At 65.9% G+C, this 16,381-nt stretch overlaps 1 protein-coding gene across 6 annotated transcripts in view; it reads right to left on the reverse strand.

The window, feature by feature from the left end:
- Window positions 1-14,127, reverse strand: part of KMT2D (lysine methyltransferase 2D) — a 28,243-nt gene extending 14,116 nt beyond the window's left edge. The window contains exons 1-32 of one of the 6 annotated variants that reach the window (XM_025145484.3): window positions 13,943-14,127; window positions 11,910-11,986; window positions 11,660-11,786; window positions 11,336-11,565; window positions 10,963-11,069; window positions 10,659-10,821; window positions 10,363-10,528; window positions 10,168-10,282; window positions 9,917-10,083; window positions 8,880-9,778; window positions 8,549-8,683; window positions 7,619-8,469; window positions 7,368-7,481; window positions 6,905-7,015; window positions 6,716-6,820; window positions 6,380-6,561; window positions 6,126-6,290; window positions 5,726-5,835; window positions 5,605-5,649; window positions 5,298-5,516; window positions 5,076-5,219; window positions 4,880-4,996; window positions 4,555-4,679; window positions 4,201-4,390; window positions 3,943-4,017; window positions 3,438-3,542; window positions 3,109-3,279; window positions 2,715-2,799; window positions 2,371-2,614; window positions 2,018-2,101; window positions 1,872-1,922; window positions 28-1,728 (exon numbers count right to left, since the gene is read on the reverse strand). In XM_025145484.3, coding sequence (XP_025001252.2) covers window positions 28-1,728; window positions 1,872-1,922; window positions 2,018-2,101; window positions 2,371-2,614; window positions 2,715-2,799; window positions 3,109-3,279; window positions 3,438-3,542; window positions 3,943-4,017; window positions 4,201-4,390; window positions 4,555-4,679; window positions 4,880-4,996; window positions 5,076-5,219; window positions 5,298-5,516; window positions 5,605-5,649; window positions 5,726-5,835; window positions 6,126-6,290; window positions 6,380-6,561; window positions 6,716-6,820; window positions 6,905-7,015; window positions 7,368-7,481; window positions 7,619-8,469; window positions 8,549-8,683; window positions 8,880-9,778; window positions 9,917-10,083; window positions 10,168-10,282; window positions 10,363-10,528; window positions 10,659-10,821; window positions 10,963-11,069; window positions 11,336-11,565; window positions 11,660-11,786; window positions 11,910-11,952 — 7,146 coding nt within the window. In that variant the 5' untranslated portion in view covers window positions 11,953-11,986; window positions 13,943-14,127. Of the gene's footprint in view, window positions 1-27; window positions 1,729-1,871; window positions 1,923-2,017; window positions 2,102-2,369; window positions 2,615-2,714; window positions 2,800-3,108; window positions 3,280-3,437; window positions 3,543-3,942; window positions 4,018-4,200; window positions 4,391-4,554; window positions 4,680-4,879; window positions 4,997-5,075; window positions 5,220-5,297; window positions 5,517-5,604; window positions 5,650-5,725; window positions 5,836-6,125; window positions 6,291-6,379; window positions 6,562-6,715; window positions 6,821-6,904; window positions 7,016-7,367; window positions 7,482-7,618; window positions 8,470-8,548; window positions 8,684-8,879; window positions 9,779-9,916; window positions 10,084-10,167; window positions 10,283-10,362; window positions 10,529-10,658; window positions 10,822-10,962; window positions 11,070-11,335; window positions 11,566-11,659; window positions 11,787-11,909; window positions 11,987-13,421; window positions 13,496-13,938 lie in introns of those variants that run through there. The other 5 variants (XM_025145482.3, XM_025145485.3, XM_046905000.1 and 2 more) reach the window with 5 other exon arrangements.
- Window positions 14,128-16,381: the final 2,254 nt, after the last annotated feature.

Here is a 16,381-nt window from a genome sequence, read left to right on the forward strand (position 1 = left end):
ACACCGCAACCATCGGTGAGCCCTCACCTGCCTCTGCTTCTCCAGTTCCGACTGGCTCATGGTGCCCACGGCCCCGTCCTGCCCACCAGGCAGCTCAGCCAGGTCACGGTTTGGGGGTGCTGAGAGCCCCGCAGCCGTCTCCTCCCTTTTATCAGCCCCCACTGCAGTTCGGGGCAGGAAGGCGATGCTGGCATCCGGCTGCTGGGGGGCACCGGGGGGCTGCTGGGGCAGCACCGACGGCGGCCGGAGGGGTGAGAGGCTGTAAGAGGGGTCGGAAGCCCCAGTGCCCAGCGGGCTGCTGGCTTGGTGGAAAGCAGGGGATGAGGTGTAGGCTGAGCTCTGGGGTTTACCAGGTACAAAATGGCTGTTGATCCCATGGGGTTGGTGGGATGGGGAGCCCTTGAGCGGCTCAGAGACGGACGGGGGAAAGGTGAAGCGCATGGGGGGTTGGGGTTGGCTGCCCGGGAAGACGCTGGCACCGGGGGAGCGGGTGAAGGGGGGCTGCTGCCCACCCGGTGCCTTGGAGTGGGGCTCACCTGCCAGGGTACCCCCAAAGCCCCCGGTGGCCGCCGGGCTGTGGGACAGCGGTCCTGGCTTGAAGCCTGGCTCTGGTATCTGGGGCCGAGGGGGTTTGTGCAAAGGGGTGAAAGGGTCCCGAGACTGAGGCCGGGAGGGTGGCTGGGAATAGGGATCCGGGGACTGGAAGCGGGGAGTGACGGGAGATTGGCAGAAAGCTTCATTAGAGAGGGGCCGGGGGGTGAGGGGGGACTGGGAGCTGGATTGGGACTGGGGGCTGGCGGGGACACGGGAAAAGGGCTCTGAGGGCAGCGAGCGGGGTGGGAGGGAGCAGCAGGCATCAGGAGGGGGCTGCGGCCGGGGTGTCAGCGGGGGCTGCGCGTAGGGGTCAGGGTAAGGGGACTGGCGGTAGAGATCGGGGTGACCGGGGGGCGAGGGGGCCAAGGGATGGGGGTCGGGGGGTCGGTGCCCCAGCCCTGGGCTCTGAGGCTCTACCTGAGAGACCCGAGGGGTCATGGGAGCTTTGAAGACATCAGCGGCCTTCAGCTCCGCAGTAGAGAGATGAGGGCCACCCGGGGAGTCCCCATAGCCCATGGTGGGCGTGTAGCTGGGCGAGCAGACCCCCAGGCTCCCCCCTTCCTCTTTCTTCACCTCCAGGCCCTTCTTCTGCTCCCCAAAAGGAAGGGGAGAGAGCAAAGCTTCGGAAGGGCGGGCGCCGGGGCTCCCCGGCACCGAGAGGTTGTCCAAAGAGGGGCACCGGGGCTTCAGGAAGGGGTCAGGGGTCCCAGGTTGGTGCCGAGGGGTGCCAGGAGGAGTGGGGTGGAAGTCAGAGGACTGGGAGCCAGGGATGGAGCGGGGACCAGCCAGGGGTTGGCTGGGGAAGGGCTGGAAGGCAGCGCCTGAAGTGGGGCTCTGTCCCAGGGGGGAAGAAAAGCGGGGTTCCAGCGTGTAGGCGGGCGCAGCACCGTAGGGGTCGTGCGAAGGCACTTGGGCAGGGGACTGGGGTGGGAGTTTGAGGAAGAGCTCGCTGGGAGACTCCGGCCCCCCTCCTCCAGCACCCGGCTTCAGGAAGCCCTCGCCTGCAGCAGGGGGGCTGCTGATGTAGATGGGCTGCGTCCCTGGCGGCACCGGGATCCGCAGATGCAGCGAGGGTCTCTCCGGTTTGCGCAGTCCCTCCCCTTTGGTCTGCTTGTTGATCTGGCTCTCGGCCTGCTGCAGAGAGAGCCTGGCCATCAGGGCGCTGTGCCCACCCTCCCTGCGAGGCTGGGGAAGAGGCTGATGGTGTAAAGAAGGGGTGTGCCAGGTCCCCCGGGGCTGGGACAGGGCCGCCGGGCACCTCTGGCTGCAGCACGTACCTTCTGCACCTTGTTGATGCGATGAGCCGCCCGGTTATCTTTGGCCTTTTGCTAACAAAAACACAAAGGCAGCTGACATGCAGCCCCAGCAGCCCCTGAGCCGCCCCCCCCCCCCCCCCCCGCCCCCGTGCACCCCGACCACTCACCAAATAGGGAGCTTTGTCTGCAGCAGGGACTTTCCTCCAGAGCTTCATGATCTGCTTGCAGCGGCTCGACCAGTCTGGGAGTCCGGTAGCAACAGAGGGCACAGAAAGAGGAAAAAGTCAGCATTAACCCATGCCCAGTGATCCCCCCCTTCCCCCCGACCCAGAACACCTTAGGACCCCCCTCGCCTCCTGGACCAACAGCAAGGAGTTGGCAGTAAGTTCCCCACCACTGCTGCAAGAAGCTTTTCAACCCCACAGTTGCACAGCAGAGGGGTTTGCTCCTCCAAGTAGGGACCACGGTGACACATCGCATCACGATCCATCCTACCCCGTACCCCCTCCAGAGCCCTACCTGGATAATCCTGCTTGAGGTTGGGGAAGTTCATGTTGGCGTAGAGCACTGGTGAGATGGTGGAGAGCTCGCCCAGTTCTTCGTCCTTCTCCCAACGCTGCAGGCTGCGCTGGTTGTATGACAGCCCATCGCCCTCACCCTCTGTTGTGGGGGTGGTGGGGGTCGAGGGGGTGGTGGCAGCTGAGCTGCTGGCCCAGGGGCTCTCAGGCTCACAGTGGTCCGGGCTGAAGAAGCCGCTCCGCTCCCTGAGCGGGGAACAAAAGCGTCAGGGAGAAGGGGAACCCCAATACTGCACATTTACCCCCACTGTGAGGGGCTGCCCCACCTGCCATGGCACCCGCATACCGGTTATCGAGGAACGGGGACTGGCAGACTCCTGAATATGAATCCAAGGAGACAGATCCAGAGAGAGAGCCCAGAGAAACGCTCCCTGCAAGGGAAGGAATGGCACTGTTAGACCCACTATTAGGCTGGATCCACACCAAGAACCTTCACACAACACAAAACCCCGACCACGTGCTCCGCAATCCAAAGTCCCCCCCATGAACCCCCAAAATCCCTTCTGCAACAGAAACCCCCACCCCTCAGCCTTCGCAAATGCTTTCCAATTGAGTTCCTAAAGGAACGAGCAAGACCCAGGATTTCAGCAGACAGAGCATCCGCAAACTGTGTGCGAATGGGGGGGGGAGGGGGGGGGGGGGAATCCTGCCCCCCCCCCCCACACCCTGTGTGCACCCACCCTGCCCTGACAGCTGGAGCTCTCCCTGCAGGAAGGGGCGCTGGGCCCGGCCGGGGTCCTGCCCTGCACCGCTGCCCTCCACGCAGTTGAGGGGCTGCTCCCCACGCTCAGCTGAGCCCAGCACGTCCTTGAAGAGCTGCTGCACGTCTTTGCTCTCCATCTTGGGCAGCTCTGTGGGGGGAGGGGGGGGAGGAAAGAAAGAGATGAGCCCCGAAACTCACACCGAGGGAGCAGAAAGGAGCCACAGGGATGGTGCTAGGGGTATCTCGCTCCTCTTCTCCCCGCCTAGTGGGGAGGTGGGGATGGGGAAGGCAGTGATGGCCCCTCACCCTCCGTGGGGATCTTGTCAAGGTCGGAGCTCAGCGCGCCCTCCCCGGGGGTGGCCGGCTTCTCAGCGTCCCCACGGTTCGGGGAGTCCTTGGGGTCATCGGTCCCTGCAAGGAGGGATTGGAGTGATGCCCTCAGACCCCCACGCTGGGACCCTCCCCACCCCTCAGCCTCAGTCCCTCTGCCACTCCCTGCAGCCCCTAAAACCAGCTCTCAGACCCCCAGAGCAGGCAGGGCGCCACACCGCCCGGGGGCGCTCTAGACAACACTCTATGATCACCGGAGCTTCGAGTCACCCTACAAGACCATAGAGTTCAGCCAGTAAAGCCCACCCTGCCTAGACTGTACTCCGTACCATAGAGCAGCCCCGTCTCTATGGTGGGTAATGCTCCAGGCCTCCTCCTGAAGGCCCCAGGAGGACTTAGCCTTGAGTCTGGTCTGCTCCCAGCTGGCCCCTCACGTAAACCTGGGGGGGATGGAGAGGGGGGTTGGGGTCCCAGGGCTCACCCAGGTCCTCGCCCTTCGTGTCCTCCTTGCCGTCATCATCCAGAGCCGTGGCACTGCCATCTGTGCTGTCATCCCCTTCCAAGCACAGAGCTTCAGTGAGGCTGGGCACCTCCCTGGGGGTCCCAAACCTCCCATCTGCCCCCAAACACCCCCCAACACCACTGGGTACCCATACCTAACTCCCTCCTCTCCCCCCACAGCCCTATACCTTCATCAGCCCCTCTGAACTGGGGCTCACGTTCCCCAATCTGGACTCACCTCGGGGATGAGTGGGGGTCTCCCTCCTTTCCAGAGGTGTCCCCTGCAGAGCCCCGGCCACGTTGGGGTCCCCTTTGTGCCGTGGGGCACCCTGAGCCAGGGAGGGGCGGGCAGCTCCGTCCCCAACACCGCCCGCTGCCAGCAGCGCCTTCCGGCTCAGATCCATCAGAGCCTTCCCAAAAAACGCCTCCTGCAAGGTGGAAGCCACAGTCAGCACCCCAGCACACCCCCCCCCACGCAGCCCCGTGCCATCCCATCGCCTCCACCCCTGCCAGAACAGTTCCCCCCATCCTTCCCATCCCCATTTGTTCCCGTCCAATCTCATTTCCACCCACCGCCCTCTGCCCATCCCACCTGCAGGTATGGAGGGAACATGTCTTCCAGTTTGCTCTTCTTCCGTGCGCGGCGTTTCTTCTTCTCGTCCCCCTCAGCCGAGCTCGGATCCAGGCCACCCTCAGCAGGGAGGTCCCCTGGAGCTCCTACAAACAGCATTACCATCCCCGTTACCACCTCTCCTCAAGGCTGTCCATGTACTGCAGGAAAAGCTTGGGTACGGCACTACCACAGCGCTCCAAAATGGACCCTCCGGTCTCTCTCCATCCCCTGGGGACGGGGGGACACCATAAAGGGGGGCGGCAGCCCCTCACACTGGGGGTAAACATACTCTGTGGGTTCCTACCGTCCTCTGGGTGCCCCTCTGCACTCAGCCCCTCACGTCCCACTTCAGCCAGCACTGCTGGGACCTTCTTCAGGCGGGTGTGGGACTTGCGCTGCCGCACCATGAAGCCACCAATGCCTGAGGATAGGGGAGCACACAGAGGTCACAGTGGGTCCAGGGAGGTCCGGGGCTGTGGGCAGCCACGGGCAGCACTCACCAGGTCGGTAAGGTTTGCGCTTCCTCTTCTTGCACTCATCTGGGTCCTCCAGCCCCTTCCCCGAGTCCACATCAGCCCCCACATCACGGTCAGGGCTGGCTGGAGCTTCCAGCTTGATCTCACACTCCATGTGCTCCACACCCACTGTCAAATAGGGAAAGCATGCCAGCAGGGTCCTCGCGGCACCCCATCCCCCTGGCTTACCCACTGGGGAAGGCGCACCTTCAGCCTTGAGCAGCTCGTCAGCATCCAGGTCGCCATCCTTCTTATCATCAGGACCCAGAGGGTCACCCCCCTCCAGCCCCCCATCCCCATTCAGGGCACCCAGACGAGGGGCTTTGCGCTGCCGCCGCTTGTGCAGGGGGGACATGGTGAGGTTGCGCAGCACCGCCATGCCCGTCTCCGTCAGCCAGACGCCCTCAAAGCGGAAATATTGGGGCTCTGTGGGGACAAAAGCTGGCGTCGGTGGGGACAAAAGACAGCCAGATCCCCACGGGGCTGATGGCACCCGCAGCAGCACCATACGTACCTGGCTCCTTGGCCTTGGCCAACATGTCCGGTGCAGGCGCAGGTGCTGAAGCAGACACAAAGGTGAGTCCTCGCTGCCCCACAGCCCCCAGCCCCACAGGTTCCCCCACCCAGGTGCTCACCTGCTGGTTTGATCACATAGGGCTGGCAGGCGCTGCAGTCGAAGCCTTCGTCTGCTGCCTGCTCCACCTCCTCCTCGGTGAAGAGGCTGTCACACGCCGCGTGCAGCCACCTGCGGGCAGCAGGGAACAATCACACACCTCAGCCACCCCACAGACACCCACAGAGCAGCTTCCCCCACTGGGATGCTTTGGAACAGGGACGCTACCCCACGCACAACAGCCACAGGGAGCAGAAAACCTCCGGGATGAGGTGCATGAGATGTCCTGCAATGCTCGCTCAGCGGGACACCCCCGCGCGTCTCCAAAGCAGACACACATGGAACCCCAGTACCAACTGCAACAAATGGGGCTGAAACCCACCCCCGACCCCCCCCCCGGATCCACGTGCTGCGGGGCTCACCGATCACAGTGGCGGCACTGGATGAGCAGGTCATCCTCCACGTACTTCTCCCGGCAGAAGGGGCAGACGACGAGGCTGGCGCAGGGCGCGCAGTGCGTGTAGTTATTCTGCCACTCACAGTGGAAGCCAGGGGAAGCCGCCCCGCACTGCACGCAGCACACACACCTGGGGGGAAGGGGGAGGGGGTTCAACACCAGCCCCTCGCAGCCCTCCCTGTGCTCCCCCCACCTCTTCCCCAAGGACCCCTCAAGCACCATTTGCACTTCCATCCGCCTTTGGGCACGGTCTGCAGCGGTGGGTCCAGGCAGTAGGTGTGGTAGCTGATGTCGCAGTCGTCGCAGAGCAGCAGCCGGGATGGGTCGGAGGCTTTGCCACACACCTCGCAGACGATGCACTCCACGCAGCGCCAACCCTTCAGCAGCATCACCTTCGTGATCTGAGGACAGCAGGGTGAGCAGAGGGCAGAGCCATAGGGGCATGGCACACCAACACGGCATCACCCCCTGCATGCCCCCAGCCATTGCCACAGCTGTAGGGGACAGCAGCAGCCCCCCCTGGCTGCCCCCAAGGCCGATCCCAGCCCTACTCACCTTGCTGTTGACGCAGTAGGGGTGGTAGCACTGGGAGCACTGTGAACACGCCAGGAGGTGCCCCTCAGCACCGCGCCCAAAGCTGCCGCACACCACGCACATGTCCTGCAGGAAGGAGGTGTGAGGGGAGCGGAGGGAGTGCAGCTCTGTGCCCTGCCCCATCTGCCCACCCTGCACTGTCCTGCTCACCTGCATGAGCACAAACTTGTCGGTGTTGGAGAAGAGGACGACCGTGTTCTGCATCGTGTCGTCGTCGTCTTCATCCTCCTCCTTGCTAGGCGAGCTCTCCACGTCGGCGAGCTGAGGGCAGAGCAGGGGGCTCAGGCCCAGGGACCCCCGCTTGCCACGCAGTTTGGTGGGCAACAGCCACAGCCCAGGGGGCACAAGGACACACACACGGCAGCAGCAGCCCTCTCCCCAGGGGTCAGCTCTGCACCAGCCCTGTGCTGGTAGGATGAAGCCCCCCCACCCCACAGCATTGCTTCCAGGACCCCAGCCTACCCCACATCAGCACCCTGAGGGCTCTCCGAGCCATTCCGAGGGACTGGGCTGGAAAGGATGGGGATGGAGGGGACGTGCTCGGCTCTCAGCCCAGCCACCTAGCAGCTCAGGGACACCCCAACCCCCCAGCCCTACCCCAGCCCAGCCTTACTGCTAAAGTGTCAACAGACGAGGTGGTCGACTTCAGGCGTGCACGGCCCCGGCCCCGGGTGCCATGGGACCCACCTCGGGGGCGTCTCCGCCCAGGGAAGCTGCTGCTGCGACCCTAAGGCCAAGGGGAGAGGGAGGTTATAGCAAGCTGGGGGCGGGGGGGGGGTGACCCAATCAGAACCCACCGCATGCCTCCGCACAGCCCCCATCCCACTCCATTGCCCCGGGGGGATGCTGGGGTCTCTCCCGTACCTGCTTGACGCGGGAGCGCCCCGGGGAGCTGCGCCGCCGGCCCTTGTCTGCATCCCCTTTGGCGGCCGGCTCGAAGAGCAGCGAGTCGTCGGTCTCAGCGCCCATCGGCAGCGACCCGGCGTCCTCCTTCTGCAGGCTGGCATCACCCGAGGCCGGGCCCAGCTCCAGGGACAGCGAGCCCCCACCTTCGGGGTCCGGCGAGCCCAGCAGCGGCTCTGAGCCAGGGAAGCTGCTGCTCGTGTCCCCCTGGCTCAGGTTGGAGATCTCGTTGAGGATATCGGGCCGGGGGCGCAGGGTAGGGGGCTCGGGGCCCCCCTCGTCCCCACGTTCCAGCAGCTTCTCCCCAGCTGTGCACACTTCCATGGGGGTCTCAAGGCCCAGCTCTTCCGGCTCCAGGAGCAGAGGGGATCCCTTGGATTCAGGGTTCCCCCCTGCCCGCCCTTCCTCCAGCCCGTCCTCCTCACTCAGCGGCGGGGAGCTCCCACTGGTGCCCTCCCGCTCCAGCCTCGGTGCTTCTTCTTCCTCCTCCTCTTCTTCCTCAGGCAGGCCCTGGAAGGGCCCCAGCTCTGGGGGTGGGCTGGCATGGGGGCCATCTCCAGGAGGGCTTCTCGATGAGTCGCCCTCACCACCACCCGTCTCCATCTCCTCATCCTCAGGGGGCTCGGCGGGGGCTGGGGTGCAGGCAGGGGAGCCCAGAGGGGGTGGCGGGGAGCCAGGGGGCTCTGTGTCCATGGCGGTGCCGGGGCTCCTGGGGGGCTCAGGCAGGGCTGGGGTGGGGGGCTCAGACACATCATCCTCTGTGGTGTGAGGCAAAGGGTCTGGAGGGCGGGCGGGCGAGACGGCGCAGAGATCTGGGGGTTGGAGGTGAGGACAGTGATGACGTAGCCCCTAGCAGAGAACCCCCCAGCCCCTGTGTGCCCCCAGACCCACCTGGAGGAGCGGGGGGTGGCAGTGCCATCTCGGGGGGCAGCAATGGCTCGGGCTCCAGCTCCATCTCCTCTTCGGGGGGCACCTCCGGGGCCAGCTCAGGGGCTTCCTCTGCCGCAGCCACCTCAGGGAGGAGACCTGCAGGATGAGGCATAAGTCAGGGGTGTTCAGGGGGCCCTTCACCATTTGCTTTGAGCCCTCAGCCCCTCACATGCCCCATAGCACAGCATCGAAGCATAAAAACAAGCAAAGATCCAAGAATCCCAAGTGTGAAACCCTCTCGTTCACAGGGAACAGAGAGAGAAAAGTGACTGACCTGGGGGTCCCCACTTACCTGGTGGTTTGGGGTCCTCCTCAGCAGGCAGCTCACAGGGGAGCAGCTCTTCAGGGCACAGCTCTTCAGGGGGTGGCAGCTCGCTGACAGGCAGCTCCTTGGGCAGCAGCTCATCAAGGGGTGCTTCATTAGTGGGCAGTTCATCAAGGTGCTGCTCGCTGGGGGGCGGCTCATCAGGGGGCTGCTCAGCGAGGGGCAGCTCATCCAGCAGTGGCTTTTCGGGGTGCAGCTCCTTGGGGGGCTGCTCATCAAGTAATTCCTTTTCAGATGGCAGCTCAATGGGGGGCTGCTCATCCAGAGGGGGCTTTTCGGGGGGCTGCTCTTCAAGGTGCTGCTCGTCCAGTGGTGGTTTTTCAGGGGGCATCTCATCAACAGGGGGCTCATCGGGGGGCCGCTCATCCAGGGGCAGTTCGTCAAGGGTAAGCTCGCTGACGGGGGGCTTGCTGGGGGGAGGCTTCTCGAGGGGCAGCTTGTCGAGGTGCGGCTCATCAGGGGGCAATTTCTCCAGGGGCACCTCGCTGGGGGGCGACTTGCTGAGGGGAGGTTGATCAGGGGGCAGCTCATCCAGAGATGGTCCGTCGAGGGGTGTCTCGCTGGGGGCCATCTCATCCAGGGGAGCGCTCTCGAGCGGCAGTTCATCAGGAGGGGGGTCGTTGTGGTGCAGCACGTGGGGTGGTGGTTCATCGGGGGGCTGCGTGGTGGTGGGCAGCTCATCGGGGAGCAACTTCTCAAGGGGCGGCTCTTCAGGGGGCACCTTGCTGGGTGGAGATTTCTCGTGAGCTGGGGGTGTCTCCTTGGGGTCCCCCCCATGCTGTAGCTCCTCGTTGCACCCCGCAGGCTCAGGCTCCAGAGCAGGGACAGGCATCTCCGCTGGCTCACCGCGCTCAGGGGACGTCAACCTGGATGGGGGAGACACAGTGAGGGAGTCAGGGCTGCAGACACCCCCCCTCCCCATTGCCCAGGGCTGTGGGAACCCCACCGGAGCTCCACAAAGGGGGCACACCCAGGACCCCCACCATCCTCGCATCTCAACTCACGTCTGGGCAGGGGGTTCCAGCTGGGGGGCTCGTTCCTGTGCCCCGTTGGCTTCCTTGGCCTCACGCTGCTGCTGGCAGCCCTGGCACACTGAGAAGCTCTGGTGCCACTGGCAGCCGGGGTCGAGCTCTGACGGACGCCGGCCGCAATCTGAGCACACCCGGCAGTTCTGAGGGACAGAGGGCACGTCAAGATGGGGCTCCAGGCACTCCTGTGCTCCCCCAGGAAGTGAGGACAGGGCAGCAGGGCACACCTTGCACTTCCAGGAGTCAGCAGGGACGCCCTCGATGGCCGGCTCCATGCAGAAGGTGTGGTAGCCCTTATCGCACGCCTCGCACACCAACATCATGGAGTCCTCACCGGGCTGCCTGCGGGGCACAGCGCGGACGTCAGGGCTGTCCCCCCACACAGCTCCCATCCCCTTTGGGGGAGGGGGGGGGATCCTCACCTGCAGGTTTGGCACACTTTGCACTCCGGGCATTGCCACCCCGAACGTTTGCGGGGCGTCAGGGCGATGTCCAGGCAGGTGCCATGGTAGTGCTGCCCACAGCTGGTGCAGAAGAGCAGGTCCCTCAGGTCACCCGGCCCATCGCAAACCACGCAGCGTGCATCCTCTGCACCAGGAGAGACAAGTGTCACAAACACCAGCAAACCCAGCAGCACGCCAGCAGCCAGGCCTGACGTTGGATTGCGCCCCCGTGCACCCCCCAGCCCCTCGTTGACGAGGCAGACCCCAGCACGCACCCATCTGCACCGCCTCGCCCAAGTGCTCCGGACACAGCAGCCTCAGAGTCTTCATGGACTGGAAGGAGCCACTGGCAGCAGCACAGGGGAAGTGGTAGAAATGGGGGCAGGCGGCCGCCCGGCATGGGATGGTGGCCCCCAACCGCTGACAGTGTTCACATTTCTGCAAGCAGAGTGGGCAGGGATCAGGGCTGGGGGCTGAGGGATCGTGCCCAACCCTTGCAGATGGGTCCAGGCTGAGCTCCTGTTGCCCACCACCCCCCAACCCTCCCCTCCCCCCTCCCGACCCCCAGGGCCCACTCACCTGTGAGATCCCTGAGAAAACAGCTCTGCCCACGCCGGTCAGCCCCGCTGTGTCCTGTTCCACGCCAGCAGACCAGGCTGCACAGCAGCTGTGAACCCAGCAGTGCCCTGCAGGGAGGGGCATCAAGGATGGGAACCCCAAGGGGAACGAAGGATGGGGGGATCCCAGGGTGACTGCGGTACCACGAGGACCATGAGATGGGGGGGACCCCAGGGGGGTACTGTAGGATGAGGGGGGATCCCAGGGGCCCATGGGATGAGGGGGACCTCAGGGGGTACTGCAGGATAAGGAGGGATCCCAGAGGCCCATGGGATGGAGGTGACCCCAAGGTAGGGAGGGGAGGGTCACTGATGTGCACTGGGACCACACTCACCCGTTGGCTCAAAGAGCTGCACCGCCGCCACCCGCTCGGAGAAGCCGATCTGTGCCAGCTCATCACCCACCGGCCCCAACTCCGGGGGGGCCTCACCGGGACCCTCGGGGGGCTGCTGCCCCCTCAGCCCTTCCAACCAGTCGGGCGCCGGCTCGAAGCGCTGCAGCTCCCGCTGCCCGTGCAGGCTCCAGTCCCCACAGTTGCAGAGGGCGCAGCGGCGGGCTGGTGTGCTGGGAGGGACAGAGGGTGTAAGGGACACACAGAACCCCCCCCCCCTTGCACCATTATCGGCTCTACGTTGCCCCCCAAACCTCCCACCCCCACCTGCTGGCTCCGCCGGCTCCCTTCGTGTCTGTGCTCTCCAGCTCCGGCCCCGCAGTCGCTCCTTCTGGAGGTTTCAGGGGGTCCCCCTCAGCGCTCCCCATCTCCTCCGAGGACGCGGCCGCATCCGCTGTGGGGAAAGCAGCCATCAGCACACGCAGGGAGGGACACCCCCGCCCCATGGGGTTGGGGGGCACAGCACCAGGACCCCCCCCCACCCACACACACACACAGCACTCTGCCATGCGCTCACCTGGTGCGTCCTTATCCTCGCTGGGCGGTTTCTGTTCATCCATTCTGCCTCCTGCGTCCCTCCGGAGAGGCCCGCGGCTGCCAGGGCACAAAAGCCATGAGCTGGGGGGGGGGATTGTGGGGGGGGGGTACAGAGTCATCCTGCCCCGCTCCCCCCCCACCACCCCCCAGAGGGCACAGGAAGAGTCTCAGCCCAGAAATGAAGAACCAATGGGTTCACATTCCGTCTCTGAGGCCCTCTGCCCCATTCCTGCATCAAGCAGCAATCGGTTCACATGGCCAGGGGGTCCCTGAGACCCTCTGGCCCATGAAGACCACCCCCTCAACACCTAATTCCCCCCCCCCAAAAAGACCCCCAGGTTGGGGTGGGCACAGCACAGTGATATCTGGGGAGCCAACAGAGCAGTGCAGTGTAGTGTATGTAGGGCAGTCCCATCCCTCCTCCTCCCCCCCAAGGAGGCCATGCAGATCGGGGTCTTCACTAAAGCTGGGAGGGGGAGAACCTCCCATCCCCCCCCACTGCATGGGGGTCACCAGGAGGACCCCCCCTATAGAGCCACCCATGTGCTCCCAGCAAAGGCACAAACCCATGGGGTGCATGGGGCAAAGTCAGAACAACCAGCACTGTGCTGGGAGAGGGGGGGGGGGAGTGGAAGAGGAGGAGGGAGGGGGGCACAGTGACAACTAGAGGACCCCCCCCACCCCCCCAAAAAAGTGCCCTCATGCCTCAGTTTCCCCAGGGTCAGCACTGACCCACCAGAGCCCCCCCCATAGGACCACGAGGGCCATGTGGCACAGCCATGTGAGCAAACCCCACTGCAGCACCGAGCAAAACACATTGGGGGGGGGGGGAGAGGGGGGGGGTGATAAGGAGGGAGGGCACCGTACCCCAACCCCAACCCCGGATTTCTGGGCAAAAAGACCCCCCCCCAGAATGGCCCCAATCACAGCGAGGAGCAAAAGGACAGCCCTGGGGGGGGGGGGGGGGGGCAGCAAGGAGCTGGCCCTACAGCCCCATAAGGGACCAACGCAAACTCAGCCCACCCCCCAAACCCCACCGATCCGGGGGGGGTCCCCAAACACTGCACCCACCGGGGGGGGTCTCGCTGAGGAGCCAGGCCCAAACACGGGGGGTTCTATGGGGAGGTGGGGGGGGGGGGCTACAGGGTTTGCTTTGGGAGTCTGGGAGGGCTCCAGCAGATCCGCGTGACCCCCCCCGACCCCCACAGCCCCTCACCCCGGTGACCCCCACCCCAATCCCGGCCTTCCCCCACCCCCGGTCCTCCGGACCCTTTGGGGCCTTCAGAAAGGCCTCAGCGCCCAACGAGCGCAGAGAGGTTGGGGAAAGGGGGGGGTACAAAACACGACTCCCCCCACCCCCCCCCCACCTTCACACCCTCCCCCGGGTCTCCTCCAGTCCCACCCCGACCCCCCCCGGACCCCTCCAGGCCTCACCGGCCGGGCCGCGGCCTACAGCGGGCACCGGCACCAACAGCGCCCGGCGCGGCCGTACCTACGCTTAAACGGCGGCTGCGGTGCGACGGGGGAGGCCCGGACCCTGCGGGGCAGCGGCCATCACCGGGGAACGGGGGAGGAGGGGGGAAAGGAGGAAACGGAACCTCGAACCGAACCGAGAACCGGAACCGAAAGGCCTCCAAACCGGGGCCCGGAACCGCAAGGCCGGGCCGGGACACAAAGAGAACCCCGGGCCCGCGCTTCGGGTTCCGCCACCGGGATAGGCCGCACCGCCGCCCCCCCCCCGGCCCCGTCCCCCCCCCCCCAAACACCCTCCCCCGACCCCCCCACGGTGCACCGGGAGGCGGCGGAGCGGCACCGCCACAACGCGCGGGGCGGCCCCGGGGGCGGCGGCGGCGGCGCGGGGACTTTTCCCTTCCGGGGAGCTGAAGGAGGGGGGGGCGGAAAAACGGAGGGGAAAAGGAGAGGAGAGAACGAACCGAACCGAACCCCCCACCCCCCACCCAACCCCGAAACCCCTCCCGGTGCCGCCCCGCCGGTTCGCCGTTCCTTACCCGCCCTACCGGGCCCCGGGAGCGGGGCGGGAGGTGGTCCCCGGTGCGGCCATTTCTAAAGGAAAGGAGGTCCCGACGTCCCGGTTCGGACCGCCCCGCCCCGCTCCGCCGGGGGCCGTTGCGCTGTTCGGGCCGGGGGGCGCCGCGCCCGCACTATTTGGCGGCGGAGGAGGAAGAGGAGGAAAGGGGGGGGGGGGGGTCGGCGGAGGGAGACGCGGGGAGGGCGCGGCGCTGCGGCTTCAGGAGGAGGGCCGGCCCGGGCCGCAGCGCCGCGCTGTGCCGGGAGGGATCCCTCCGCCGGGTTTAACCCCGTCGGCGCCGGAGCGGGAGGAGCGCACGTGGGAGCCGGGGGGGGGGGGCGGCTCCGGGTACCGGGAGTGAGTCACGTGGTGATCCGGTTCCGGTGATCCGGTTCCGGTGTTCTGAGCTTCTGCTTGTGGTTCAAGGGGGGTTGGAAGTGGGTTTCTGGGTCCGCCCACGCGTGTCTGTGGGGTAAAGGTGGGTGTGGGGTTGAGAGCACCGGGAGTCTCTACGGGATGTCGGGAGTCCGGGACGGACTCACGTGTGTCCGTAGGGGGGGGGGGGGGAGCCGCCCCAGGACGCTGGAAGCCGGTTGCAGTCGTAGCCGCGCGTGTCCGTGGGGTCCCGTGTTGGGAGCTGCGAACGGCGGCTCCAGGAGCCCCCCCGGACAGTGGGTGCCGTGGGTCGGCCCCACTCGTGGCCGCGTGCAGTGCAGGGAAGGGGAAAACAGCTCCCTGTTGACATGAATGGGCACAGCCCCCCCCCGCACCCCACCACGTGCCTCCTCCCTGCACCTAATGGGTAATTAGTCGCAATTAGCCCCCCCCTCCCCCGTGTAATCGGATGGAAACCGCAGCACGGAGCCCCCCCCCCCCCACCCAACGCGTGGCTTTGGGGGTCCCCGGGTCCCTCCTCACCCCACACCCGATTCCAGCTGTTCCCATTTAAGATATTTGATTTCGGAGCCCCCCCCCCCCCTCCCCGCCCCCCCGCCAAGAAAATCCACCGCAGTGACCCGAGGAGGTGCTGAGGGCGCTCTGCTATAGGATTTGTCCACCTACTCCATCTCCTGCCCCGGGTCAGTTGGGGACATCAACCCCCATCTATCGCCTCCCCCCCCCCGGACCGAGCTCCCTTTGGCCGAGGAGCACACAGCCTTTAGACCTCACCTTCATCTCTCACCTGGGGGGACCACAGGGACCCCAAAGTGCTCTGCAGAGCCAGGTCTGTCTGTGCCCCTTCCTCCTCCCCCCCCCCCCCCCCCCCCCCCCCCCCCCACCCCCGAACAGGGCAGCATCCACTGCATTTTGCCCCAGCTCTTATGGGAGCTGTGACCCCACAGATCCCAAACCCCGCAGCTCTGTCCCTCACCTCCATAGAGACACCACCCAGTGCAGGGCTGGGGCCAGGGGGTGCTCACAGCCCAGGATACCTCCAGCACCATATCACCCCCCCAGCCCTCCCCACGGCCACCACATCGCTGTGGGTACCCAGGGGGGTGAGTGGGGCTGCACAGAAACCCCCTCCGCCCCCCGCTGGAAGTAGGGCCACCTCCATCTCTGTCACACGTGTCCCCAAGGAGGGCACCTGGGGGACTTCTGCTTCACGCTGTGGGATCACAGAACTCCACGAGGGTCCCCTTCACAATATAACGCTCCGGGGGGGTTACCTGGGGGTCCCCCCATTGCTTCCAGCCCCGTGGTGGGGGGAGATAGAGCCCTACGGAGGGAACACGGCCGTTCCCCCGCACCCACAGCACCGTTAAGGGGATGTAGGCCCCAGTCGGCCACAGGACGAGGGGACCCCCAGCGCACCCCCAGCCTCCGTGGGCAGCCCCCACTCGTAAAGAACGGGGCGGGCGGGCGCAGCACACGGCGCTATAAAGGCGCAGCGCCGCGGGGGGGGCGGTGCCGCCGCCACTACGCCGCGTGACCACAACACCGCCCGCCCGCCGCTCCCATTGGCCAAGAGGCGGTGGGTGGGCGGGGCTAAGAGGTGGCGCATGCGCGTTGGCCGCAGCGGCTCCATTCATGAAAACGGAGAGGAGCGGAGAGCCACGTGGTTGCGGCGCACCTGTGCGGGCCACGCGGGAGGGCGACCGCATCGCGCACCGCGTCGCCCCCAGGGACCCCCCCCTACCCTCGCAACCCCCCCCCATATCCATCCGTACCCCGACCCACGCCGCCTCAGGGGTCGTAGATTCTCTTTATTTCCCGAAACAATTAAATATTAACATTATTTTTTTTAAGACAGAAGTGGTTAAAAGCGCGTTCTTCTCCACCCCCCCCCCCCTCCGCCCCCCCTGCGAGGCGGGCGGTGCAGAGCGCATTTATATTATCATTTATAAATAGAAAAATAAAACTCTTAAGGGGGGGGGGGGGGGGGGGAGGTTAGCAGTTAGCGTGGGTTAGAGCTGCCCCCC

This window comes from Gallus gallus, chromosome 34 (genome assembly GCF_016699485.2).
Source record: "Gallus gallus isolate bGalGal1 chromosome 34, bGalGal1.mat.broiler.GRCg7b, whole genome shotgun sequence".
NCBI classification, from domain to species: Eukaryota; Metazoa; Chordata; class Aves; order Galliformes; family Phasianidae; genus Gallus; species Gallus gallus.